Below are 13,671 nucleotides of genomic sequence, written 5' to 3' on the forward strand. Positions count from 1 at the left end.
GGAGAGAGGTTACAGATTTGATAATAAAAATTACCAAAATGGACATTACTTTGGATCCTTGGAAATGTTTATTTCATGGAACCCATATGTCAGTGAAAAAATATAAGAAAACACTTCTCCCCCATTTATTAAATTCAGCTAAAAGCCTAATCCCCCAAAGATGGCAAAAAGAAGAACCTCCAACTAGTAAAGAATGGCTGCTCAAGGTAGAAAAAACTAGAAAGCTTGAACAATTAAGAAGCTGGGAAGAAGATGAACAGGGAGATAGAGAGAAAATTTGGGAGGAGTGGCAAAACTTTAAGGCTACAAGGGAATATAAAGATCTTATGGGAATTAATTGACAAGAAGAGAAAGGGGGGGGAGGACAAGGGAGGGAGGAGGGTTAAAGGGGAAAAAGGGAAATATGTGGATAAAATGTACAGATAAATTCTCCAGTGATTGGAGTGTTGTAATTCTTTTTTTGCCTTTTATATCTGAAAAATTAATAAAGAAATATAAATATAAAGTGTTACTAAATCTAGAACCTGCATTTACTATATCTGATCTCCCACAGTACACAGAACATGGAAATGCAATTATTTTAGTAAATATAAACTGCTAAATACCTTTTCGCATCAGCAGTATATAGCAGCCTTGTGACTTCTATCAGTTCCTAGTTAAGCTTGTAGGAGGAGTTTTCATTCTCCCCTGATCCTCTGCCTGGACATGTCTGGACAGTGCTGATTGGCCTGTGCTGCTCACATGCACTCTCCCAAGAAAAAAATAAATAAAAAATCTCTAGCAATACACACCAAACTGAGCATGTGCAGCCCGTCCCCTGGCTCTGTACATATTCGGTTATTTTTTTTGGAGACAGTGGAAGAAGAGGAGGATCAGAGAGACAGGATAAAACAGTACTTCCCCTCCCGCTATGGACAGCTCTTCACCCACACTGCATGACACGTTGAGAGACGGCACCATCCGGAGGACTCCTTTATCTCATGCTATGACAGCCCAATTACATCTGGTTTTGTGAGTTGCTGCTTTTTGTTCTTATATGTGTTTAATAAAGCAGTCTGCACTTAGAGCGCTTTCCTGTCGTTTTCCCATTTATACACAATGCCACCCCTTAGGTTTCCCAGTGAGAACACACTGATTTTACTGTTGTGGGTTTAGTAACACTTTAAATCATCAATTTTTTAACTATCTGTAGCCATCTAAAAATGCTATGTACAGTTATGAAACCAGACTAACAATTTTTGATTCATCTTCATGTTAAAGTGAAAGTAAAGCCCAGCTATTCTTAAAAATGTTCCCTCCCGCCTCTTCCTACCTATCATGCCTAACCTGTATACAAAAGATGTGTGTGCTTACCTATTCTCAAAAAAGAGTATTGGCTTTACATAAAATTAAAAGTAGTACTAAAGGCTCAATTTTTTTACCCTTAAACATTCACAACATTTAGGTAAAAATCGTCCCAGTACATGTGCCCCACCCCTTTTACAAACACTTACCTGCTGTTGTGGGATCGAACTGTACCATACCCCTAACTTCCTTCTTGTGTATGAGGGCAGCTGAGCGATAGGCTCCAACTACCTTAAGAGCACTTGCACACTGATCTGCTGCAAAAACATGTACCACAATTGCGGTGTTGTTTTTAACCACTTCCATACAGAGCAGTTACACCCCCTTCCTGCCCAGACCAATTTTCATCTTTCAGCACTCTCACACTTTGAATGATAATTACTCAGTCATACAACACTGTACCCAATCAATTTTTTTATAGTTTTTTTCACACAAATAGAGCTTTGTTTTGGTAGTATTTAATCACCACTGGGTTTTTTATTTTTTGCGATATAAGTGAAAAAAGAGCGAAAATATTGAAAAAAACACATTTTGTTTTAGTTTCTATTATAAAATTTTGCAAATAAGTAATTTTTTTTCATAAATTTGGGCCAAAATTTATACTTCTACATATCTTTGGTAAAAATAACCCAAATTAATAGTTATTATTTAGTCTGTGTGAAAGTTATAGAGTCTACAAACAATGGTGCGGATCATTGAAAATTGATCAATACCTGATGTACCGACGGCCTCTCTCATTTCTTGAGGCCCTGAAATGTCAGGACAGTACAAATACCCCCCAAATGACCCCTTTTTGGAAAGTAGACATTCCAGGGTATTTAGTAAGAGGCATGGTGTTTTTAAAGTTGTAATTTTTTTCCCACAATTCTTGGGAAAATTAAGAAATATATATATATATATATATTTCTTAAACACAGTATATGCATACTTGCAATTACACCCCAAAATACATTCTGCTACTCCTCCTGAGTATGGCAATACCACAGGAGTGAGACTTTTACACAGCCTGGCCACATACAGAGGCCCAACATTCAAGGAGCACCGTCAGGTGTTCTAGGAGCATAAATTACACATATAATTTCCTAACGACCTATCACACTTTTGAAGGCCCTGGAGCACCAGGACAATGGAATTACACACAAAAGGACCCCATTTTGGAAAGCAAACACCCCAATGTATATTCTATGAGGCATAATAAGTCTTTTGAACATGTCATTTTTTTCCACAGGTTTTCGGAAAATGTGGAAAGAAAATGAAAACCATTTTTTTTTTTACACAAAGTTGTCAATTTATAAGATATTTCTAACACATAGCATGTACATAGGAAAAAATGACACCCCAAAATACATTCTGATACTCCTCCTGAGTATGGAGATACCACATATGTGGGACTTTGTCACAGCATAGCCACATACAGAGGCCCAACATGCAAAGAGCACCGTCAGGTGTTCTAGGAGCATAAATTACACATATAATTTCATTACAACCAATCACACTTTTGAAGGCCCTGGAACCCCGGGACAATGGAAACCCCCACAAAATGACCCCATTTTGGAAAGCAAACACCCCAACACATAATCTAGGAGGCATGGGCTGCAGATAGGTACTCAGGTACTCTGATGGGCTGCAGACAGGTACTCAGGTACACTGATCGACTTCAGAAAGGTATTCGGGTACTCTGATGAGCTTCAGAGAGGTACTTTGGTATTCTGATGGGCTAGAGACAGGTACTCGGGTAATCTGATCTGGTGCAGATAGGTACTCAGGCACTCTGGGCTGGAGACAGGTACTCGGGTACTCTGATGACAGGTACTCGGGTACTCTGATGACAGGTACTCGGGTATTCCGATGACAGGTACTCAAGTACTCCGATGACAGGTACTCGGGTACTCCGATGACAGGTACTCAAAGTACCCGAGTACCTGTCATCGGAGTACCCGAGTACCTGTCACCAGCCTATCAGAGTACCCGAGTACCTGTCATCAGAGTGCCCAAGTACCTGTCATCAGAGTACCTGAATACCTGTCACCAGCCCATCAGAGTACCCGAGTACCTGTCACCAGCCCATCAGAGTACCCGAGTACCTGTCATCAGAGTACCTGATGGGCTGGTGACAGGTACTCGGGTACCTCGATGATAGGTACCTGGGTACTCCGATGACAGGTACTTGGGTACTCCGATGACAGGTACTCGGGTACTCCGATGACAGGTACTCAAAGTACCCGAGTACCTGTCATTAGAGTACCCGAGTACCTGTCATCAGAGTACCCAAGTACCTGTCATCAGAGTACCCGAATACCCATCATCAGCCCATCAGAGTACCCAAGTACCTGTCACAAGCCCATCAGAGTACCCGATTACCTGTCATCAGAGTACCTGATGGGCTGGTGACAGGTACTCGGGTACTCTGATGGGCTGGTGACAGGTACTTTGATGGGCAAGTGATAGGTCCTCTTTATTGGGGGGGGGCAATCAGTGTGTTTTGGGGTGCACTATGATGGGTAACTAGCTGTTACCACAATCTCCTCCTCACACAGGATCAGTGTGTGAGGAGGAGAACACGGTAACAGCTAGTTACAGCGTTCTCTGTTGACATCCTGTGACCGACTGTGATTGACAGCCGGTCACGTGGTAAAAAGCCAATTTCTTTACCTAGATCGGGGATGGGCTCTGTCCGAGGGACGAGCTTTGTCCGCGATCGCTGCGCTGCGCGCCCCCGGGGGTGTGCATTGCAGGGTGAACGAGCGGCTCGCACTGAAGCCGCTCATGTGATCGGCTGTGATTGACACAGCCGATCACGTGGCAAACAGCCAATTTCAACTCCCCAAACATGCTCCAAAAATGCTGCAAGCAGTGAGAACATATTTATTGATTTTGAATGGAAGCATTTTGCTTGACCTTTTCAGGCACTTTTTAAATGCAAAAGCGCTTGAAAAACTACTCAGTTGAAAGCAGCCTAAGTCAAATTATTGGGTGGAGAGAATTGTGTGTGTCTATTGGCACACACATGGGTTTCTCTTTTCCACCTGGCTAGGTAAAGAAGACATCCACAAACAGGCAGTGGGGGCCAGTGTCCTTGAGCCCCTCCAGGACAAGAGCAAATAAACTGTTTCAAGGACAAAGATACAGTATATGTCAATGGGCATAACTGGACTTCATCTTTTGAACTTTAGAGAAGAGGGTTTAATATCACTTTATTCATTTATATTTTATTTTACGGTACAGTTTTTTATTTATTCTACATTTTCTGTTCAGAATAGGCACGGGTCAAGGGAAGATGCTTAGGAAACCATGGTCTGCCCACTGAGCAATGCCTTCTACACATGCTGTAAAAATATGTGCATATATTTTCTTCAAAGTGAACTTAGCCCTTCAATTTTTGATGTTGCAATCTCTGGTGCTCCCAAGACCACTTGACTACTAGAATCACAGATTAGAATGCAGAAGTGTGAGCAAGAATTTGCGGTATAGAGGATTGAAAGCTGAGTACTTAGGCCAACAGATGCTTGCTTCCCTGAAAATATTAACCAATAATTTGCATATTAAGTTGACACAGTGAGCATTCGCTACCAGTTGCTCCTGTGTCCTGTGTTAATTGAGGTTTCAATCATGTCTCCCCTTTCCCTTATTTCCTCCAGACTGTACATGTTAAGTTCCTGAAGTCACTCTTGAAATGTTTTATCCCCCAAACCTTTCACTATTTTTGATACCCTACAGATCGGCAACTTCCGGAACGCTGACGAGCGCACGGAGGACCGGTAAGCGACCGGCGGAGTCCGCAGTGCCAGCTTTTATACATTGTGCTTTTTACTTGATGCTAATGTGAGTGTAATGGGTGAGGGGGGGGGGGGAGATTTTAACAAATAAAGAGGTGCATTTGAATCCATACGGTACTTCTCTATGGGCTTCTTTTTTTACTCCCTCCCATGCACCACTTTTTATGAGGAGATTCTAGCCGCGAGCAGGGCTCTTAGAGCTGGGATATTGGTACGATCCGGACGTGTCAGCAACTCATGTACAGGCTTTCCTGTTAACGAGTTCTGGTAAGAGTATCCAGTTTGGGTGTTTGCACGTGGTGAGGTGGCGGGACATTAAGTCAGCTGTCTTTCTATACCGGAGATATACCCCTCACTGGGATCCCGCATGAACTTTGCCAGTGACGGACTTTTCTTAATATTGGACTCTCTTTGTGTATATGTCTATCATACAATTCAGAGATTTCCTTTCAAAGACCGTAGACACTAGGGTCATAGCACTGCCTGTGTGTATTGATTAGGATGCCTATGACTGATATGCACTTTATTTTATTTTTGATACCCATCTCTGGACTCGTTCTATCTTATCAATATCTTTCTGTAAGTGAGGTCTCCAGAACTGGACCCAGTATTCTAAATTAGGTCTCATTAAAGATCTATAGAGGAATCAGAACCTCCTTCCTCCTGCTGGTTAGCCCCCTAGTGATACATCCTAGAATTCTATTTGCTTTTCCCACTGCCTGGTCACACTGTTTGCAAATTTTGCAATCATCTGAAATAAGTACCCCCAAATCTTTTTTTTTGTAGTGCTGGCCAACAATGCGCCCCCAATATTGTACTCTCTCAGGGGATTTTTTTGTTTCCCTAGGTGCATTATTTTACATTTAGAAGCATTGAACTGCAGTCTCCACTTCTTTGACCAATCTACCAGCTATGCCAATTCATGCTCCATGTTATAGACACCTTCAGGGATATCAACCTAATTACACGCCTTTGTGTCATAAGCAAAAAGACATACCTTTGCCCTAACAAACCTTTAGTTACATCACTTACATATAGAATAAATAGAACATGACCTAGTACAGAGCTTTGTGGTACACCGCTAGTGACTGGTCACTGTGCTGAGTGAACCCCATTTACAACCACACTCTGGTATCTATCCTTTAGCCAACTGCATATCCACTGAACCACCCAAGGGTTAAGTCCTAGCTTGTACAACTTTTGTATTAGATCATTATGTGGAACTGTATCAAATGCCTTGCTGAAATCAAGGTATGCTATCTCTGCAGCACCTACGTGGTCCAAAACATTGGTAATATAGTCAAAATATTCAATCAGATTAGTTTGACATGATCTGCCCTTAGTAAAGCCATGCTGCTTTGGGTCCAGCAAGCTGTGTGTTTTTAGGTGATCAATGATCCTTCTTTTCACAAGTGATTCCATTAACTTGACTACAATTGATGTTAAACTCACTGGCCTGTAATTGCCAGCTTCTACCTTGCTGCCCTACCATAGTTGTGGTTTTACAATACTTTTATTATTGGACTATCTGCTAACCACCATGTCAACTATGTCACCTATGTCAACATTCCTGAAATTATAAGTCAGTGTCATCTCACCTCTTCCTTCGTTTTCTTGGACAGAACCCTCAACCAGTCCCCGATCATACTAAGAACAGCAGCAAAATAGGCGAGACCCACCAAAATCCAAAACCACACTACTGGTTTATAGAAGTCGAGATACTCAATATCTGAGCCACCTAGAATAAAAAATATTGAGATTACAGACCATAAATCAAATATTTAACATATCATTTCTTTAAAATTTTCATAATAGTTCTTTAATGTAAAATTCCAAATATCATGAACTTGTTTTTTAATTCAGGTAGTATAATTAGTGGAAGTCTGTTTTTGTTATCACACATACAGTAAGTTGAAAGTTGCAATAAGAATTTTAGTTGCAGTGCCACCCTTCTGTTTATGATGCAGAGTAGAAAGTAGAGTGGGCTTAGGTGGGCTTACAAGAAAGAAAGTAGTGCAGAGCTTTCAAAGCCAAATACTAGAAGTATAAATTCCTAGTAATAAGACTACTGCCAATAATTCAATATGGGAATCTCAGCTTCTAACTGTTTTCAAGCAACACAAAGGAATTGATTTACTAAAGACAAAAAGACTGGTCGCTTTCCAAGGCAAATTGCACTTTGCAAGGACATTTTCTTGAGAATGTAGGAAATGTGCTAAAATGCCACCTTGCAAAGAATACTTAATCACATGCAAGGAAAATAAAAAAACAAAATTTTTACTTGCACGTGGTTGGATGATAGAACTTCCCCTCATTTACTACGATCTGGGGTAAATTCCCCTGCAAAGTGTAACTTCTATTGCTAAGTGAACAGTCTATTCGCCTTTAGTAAATCAACCCATGTGTGTGTAACTACAATAATATAATTGATTTGCAGAAAGCAGTCATAAATCTTAACATGTGGGGCACAGGGCTATAAACACATAAATGATGTGACACTTCAGTTGGACTATGAAGAATTTGCATTCATTGCAGAGAATAGATTACTTCAAAGTGTCATTAGACTGATCTCACCTATGTTACCCAATCTCAAATTTACCTGCAACATAGTCTCCAAATCCAATCGTTGTTAAAGTGATGACCACAAAATAAAAGGCATCGAGGGTATGCCAGTTCTCGATATGTTGAAAAATGATCGCTGGAATGGCGACAAACAGTATACATCCAAATAAAATGAAGATGACAGTAGAGATGATACGAATTTTTGTCTGACTTACATTCCATTTCTGTAAAAAGGAAAAAAAAAAAAGTGATTAGATAAAACACTGTTTTGGCCAGTCAAGTGGTTTAAAGCCCATAAATCACACTCCCACTGCCCTAGGTAAGCCGGTAATACAATACTCTCTCCGGCGCAGAAGGGGTGCCAACCCAGTTCACCGTTGCACATGATCAAATGCAAATTTGGATGGCTGCACTCCCTTTATTTTCAAAACAACTCTTTATTGAATCAAAAAAGTTCCATAAAATCAGAAAACGTATGCATAATTACACACAAGGAAGAGAGGTGACGCGTTTCACATTAGCTGTGCTTCTTCCAAACAATTAGTGTGAAATGCGTTACCTCTCTCTTTCTCCCTGTGTGTACTTTTGTACATGTTTGCTGCTTTTTTAGGCAGTTTTTGATCTAATAAAGAGTTGCTTTGAAGATAAAGGGAGTGCAGCCATCCAGGTTTGTATTTGTTCATGTGGTTTAAAGCCCAACTCCAGGAATAAAAAAAAAAATCACTCCCCCCACACTGCAAAGGTTAATAGTTCATTATGTCTAGGGGATTGCAGATGGAGAAGGTACCCTATATTGTCAAAAGTATTGGGACACCTACCTTTACCTGCACATGAACTTTAATGGCATCCCATTCTTAGTCTGTAGGGTTTAATATTAAGTTGGCCCACCCTTTGCAGCTATAACAGCTTCAACTCTTCTGGGAAGGCCGTCCACAGGGTTTAAGAATGTGTCTATGGGAATGTTTAATCATTCATCCAGAAGCAAATTTGTGAGGTCAGGCACTAATGTTGGGTGAGAAGACCTGGCTTGCAGTCTCTGCACTAATTCATCCCAAAGGTGTTCTATCTAATTGAGGACAGGACTCTGTGCAGGCCAATCAAGTTCTTCCACCCCAAACTCGCTCATCCCTGTTTTTATAGACTTTGCTTTGTGCACTGGTATGCAGTCATGTTTCAACAGGAAGGGGTCATCCCCAAAACTGTTCCCACAAAGTTGGGAGCATGAAATTGTCCAAAATGTCTTGGTATGCTGATGTCTTAAGAGTTCCCTTCATTGGAATTAAGGGTCCAAGCCCAATCCCCGAAAAACAACCCCACACCATAATCCCCCCTCCACCAAACTATTTGGACCAGTGCACCACACAAGGACCATAAAGACATAGATAAGCGAGTTTGGTGTGGAGGAACTTGACTGGCCTGCACAGAGTCCTGACCTCAACCCCATAGAACATCTTTGGAGTGAATTAAAGCGGAGACTGCAAGCCAGGCCTTCTCGTTCAACATCAGTGCCTGACCTCACAAATGCGCTTCTTGAAGAATGGTCAAATATTCCCATAGACACACTCCTAAACCTAAACCTAAACTAAGACTGAGATGCCATTAAAGTTCGCCTGCGTGTAAAGGCAGGCATGCCAATACTTTTGACTATATAGTCTATAATCAAGGAATAAGGTAAGTATTTACTCCTTAGTCATCTGCCCCTAGACTAAATGAGCAATTAACCCTTGCAGAGCAGGGGATGGTGCAGACCCGATGCAACGGTGGATTTTTAAATTTTCCAGAGTTGGATTTTTAGCCTAAAACCAAAAGTTTATTAACAAAAACCGGGATGTAAAATGTAAACCTTTATTGTATTCAATTTGAAAAACAAAAAGGCAAGGCAGGTACAAAAAACAAGCAAGGCATGTTTTAGTACCTCCCTCTCATTGTTTTTAAATGGATTACCATAAAGGATTATGCTTTTCTTTTCATTTGTTTGGATCAATTTGTGGTTTTAAACTTGGCAACATGGAGGAGCATATGGATTTTTTCCCCTTCATCCATATCCAGTAGCACATGTGGGGTGAGCTGGTTTGGACAGTTATTACATTTAAACATACCCATAGTTTCCTGCACATTTTTCTTATTGAAGAAGATTTATTTTTGGAAAAGTTAGAACTTCTGTCAGTTTTGTATTGCTGTAAGAGAGATATGGTTAAAGAGGTGTTAAGCGCAAAAACGAAAAAAAAAAAAAATATTACTTTGCAGCTTACCAACTCCTAAATGTGCTGGCTGCATCAGTTTTCTTTTTTAAGGCTTTTTCCTTTCTTTTCACCTGTTGGGCTGGCCATTAAGTCTGTTATTTTTCATACCTTTTTAACCACTTCAGCTCTGGAAGATTTACCTCCCCCCCCCCTTCATGACCAGGCCATTTTTTGCGATACGGCACTGAGCTATTTTAACTGACAATTACATGGTGGTGGGCCACTACCCAAATAAAATATATGTCCTTTTTTTTTCCCACAGATAGAGCTTTCTATTGGTGGTATTTGATCACCTCTGCGGTTTTTATTTTTTGCACTATAAACAAAAAAGGGCTGACAATTAAAAAAAATATATACAGTATCTTACGAAAGTGAGTACACCCCTCACATTTTTGTCAATATTTTATTATATCTTTTCATGTGACAACATTGAAGAAATTACACTTTTCTACTATGTAAAGTAGTAAGTGTACAGCTTGTATAACAGTGTAAATTTGCTGTCCCCTCAAAATAACTAAATACACAGCCATTAATATCTAAGCCGCTGGCAACAAAGGTGAGTAAACCCCTAAGTGAAAATGTCCAAATTGGGCCCAAAGTGTCAATGTTTTGTGTGGCCACCATTATTTTCCAGCACTGCCTTAACCCTCCTGGGCATGGAGTTCACCAGAGCTTCACAGGTTGCCACTGGAGTCCTCTTCCACTCCTCCATGACAAAATCACAGAGCTGGTGGATGTTAGAGATCTTGCACTCCTCCACCTTCCGTTTGAGGATGCCCCACAGATGCTCAATAGGGTTTAGGTCTGAAGACATGCTTGGCCAGTTCATCACCTTTACCCTCAGCTTCTTCAGCAAGTCAGTGGTTGTCTTGGAGGTGTGTTTGGGGGTCATTATCATGTTGGTATACTGCCCTGCGGCCCAGTCTCCGAAGGGAGAGGATCATGCTCTGCTTCAGTATGTCACAGTACATGTTGGTATTCATGGTTCCCTCAATGAACTGTAGCTCCCCAGTGTCGGCAGCACTTATGCAGCCCCAGACCATGACACTCCCACCACCATGCTTGACTTTAGGAAAGAGACACTTGTCTTTGTACTCCTCACCTGGTTGCCACCACACACGCTTGACATCATCTGAACCAAATAAGTTTATCTTGGTCTCATCAGACCACAGGAAATGTTTCCAGTAATCCATGTCCTTAGTCTGCTTAGTCAGCAACCTGTTTGCGTGCTTTCTCATGCATCATCTTTAAAAGAGGCTTCCTTCTGGGATGACAGCCATGCAAACCAATTTTATGCAGTGTGTGGCGTATGGTCTGAGCACTGACAGGCTGACCCCCCACCCCTTTAAATTTCTGCAGTAATTCTGGCAGCACCCATACATCTATTTCTCAAAGACAAACTCTGGATATGATGCTGAGCACGTGCACTCAACTTCTTTGGTCAACCATGGCGAGGCCTGTTCTGAGCAGAACCTGTCCTGTTAAACCACTGTATGGTCTTGGCCACCATGCAGCAGCTCAGTTTCATATATTCATAGACCCCATATAGATCCCCCTTACAGCAGGCCAGGGGGAGGTGAGGTCCCCCATATAGATCCCCCTAACAGCAGGCCAGGGGGAGGTGAGGTCCCCCATATAGATCCCTCCTTACAGCAGGCCAGGGTGAGGTGAGGTCCCCCCTATAGATCCCCCCTTACAGCAGGCCAGGGTGAGGTGAGGTTCCCCATATAGATCCCCCTTACAGCAGGCCGGGTGAGGTGAGGTCCCCCGTATAGATCCCCCCTTACAGCAAGCAGGGTGAGGTGAGGTCCCCCATATAGATCCCCTTACAGCAGGCCAGGGTAAGGTGAGGTCCCCCATATAGATCCAGGATCTATATGGGGGACCTCACTTCACCCTGTCCTGCTGTAAGGGGGATCTATAAGGGGGACCTCACCCTGCCTGCTGTAAGGGGGGATCTATATGGGGGGACCTCACCTCACTCTGCCTGCTGTAAGGGGGGATCTATATGGGGAACCTCACCCTGGCCTGCTGTAAGGGGGGATCTTTATGGGGGGACCTCACCCTGGCCTGCTGTAAGGGGGATCTATATGGGGGACCTCACCTCACCCTGGCCTGCTGTAAGGGGGGATTTGTATGGGGGACCTCACCTCACCCTGGCCTGCTGTAAGGGGGGATCTGTATGGGGGACCTCACCCTGGCCTGCTGTAAGGGGGGGATCTATATGGGGGTCCTCACCTCACCCTGGCCTGCTGTAAGAGGGGATCTATATGGGGGACCTGCCCTGGCCTGCTCTAAAGGGGGATCTATGGGGACCCTGCTCTAAAGGGGATCTATGCCGTAGATCCACCTTTAGAGCAGGATCCCCATAGATCCCCCTTTAGAACAGGATCCCCATAGATCCCCCTTTAGAGCAGGGTCCCCATAGATCCCCTTTAGAGCAGGCCAGGGTCCCCATAGATCCCCTTTAAGCAGGCCAGGGTCCCCATAGATCCCCCTTAGAGCAGACCAGGGTCCCCATAGATCCCACTTTAGAGCAGGGTCCCCATAGATTATATTTTAGTATACATTTATTTATAAAAGTGTGTGTGTGTGTATTTGTATGTGTGTGTATATATATATATATATATATATATATATATATATATATATATATATATATATACAAACACACGCGCACATGTGTTTGAGCTTTTGGTTTGAGGTGCACACCCTAATGCCATAGGCTGCGCACGCCAGTGCTTCCACATGCCGGCTAGGATTGGCAGCCTGAGGTGGCACCTTCTCTATGCTGTTTAATAGGTGTAGGGGAATTGCAAGGTCTTGGCAAACACCGTTGGGCAGAGTGTTTGTTCGCTCAAAATGCAGCGTTGGGTTGTTTATAAGCTGAACAGTTTGGATTTGGCAGTGAATTCTGTAAACATTGGCAGAGGAAAGTGTTGACTAAATCTATTTCATCTTTTATTTTACCCTCTGCTCAAAAGACAGGATTATATCTGTTATGCTACAAAATACATACACTGAACAAAATTATGAACGCAACACTTTTGTTTTTGCCCCCATTTTTCATGAGCTGATCTCAAAGAGCTAAGACTTTTTCTATGTACACAAAAGCCTATTTCTCTCAAATATTGTGGCCAGCCTAAGACACACCTGTGCAATAATCATGTTTTCTAATCAGCATCTTTATATGCCACACCTGTGAGGTGGATGGATTATCTCGGCAAAGGAGAAGTGCTCGCTAACACAGATTTAGTTAGATTTGTAAACAATATTTGAAACAAATAGCCCCTTTGTGTACATTCAGCTCATGAAAAATGGGTGGCAAAAACAAAAGCGTTGCGTTTATAATTTTGTTCAGTGTAGTTACATAGTTAGTCAGGTTGAAAAAAAGACACAAGTCCATCTAGTTCAACCAATAAAAAGAAAAAAAAAAATCATACAATCCTATATACACAATCCTATATCCACAGTTGATCCAGAGGAAGGCAAATAAAAAAAAAAACCCAGCAAAGCATGATCCAATTTTCTCCAGCAGGGAAAAAAGTCCTTCCTGATTATGTCTCTTAATAAAAGAAAGGACTTGTCTTGTTTTGGAAACCTCTGCTTAGCATTGCATGCCATTATTATGCTTATGATCTGCCAAAACCCCCAGATCCTTCTCCACCATTAATTCCCGCAGTTGTACTCCCCCTAGTATGCATGATGCATGCGCATTCTTAGCCCCAAGTGCATAACTTTACATT

At 42.1% G+C, this 13,671-nt stretch overlaps 1 protein-coding gene across 1 annotated transcript in view; it reads right to left on the bottom strand.

Annotated features, from left to right (window-relative positions):
- KCNK2 (potassium two pore domain channel subfamily K member 2) overlaps positions 1–13,671 on the bottom strand; it is a 213,603-nt gene that overhangs the window by 47,909 nt on the left and 152,023 nt on the right. Inside the window, exons 5-6 of the mRNA XM_082251999.1 lie at positions 7,720–7,906; positions 6,719–6,858 (exon numbers count right to left, since the gene is read on the bottom strand). Coding sequence (XP_082108125.1) covers positions 6,719–6,858; positions 7,720–7,906 — 327 coding nt within the window. The remainder of the gene's footprint in view (positions 1–6,718; positions 6,859–7,719; positions 7,907–13,671) is intronic.

The sequence above is a fragment of the Pelophylax lessonae genome, assembly GCF_965119305.1.
Source record: "Pelophylax lessonae genome assembly, chromosome: 3".
NCBI lineage: Eukaryota > Metazoa > Chordata > Amphibia > Anura > Ranidae > Pelophylax > Pelophylax lessonae.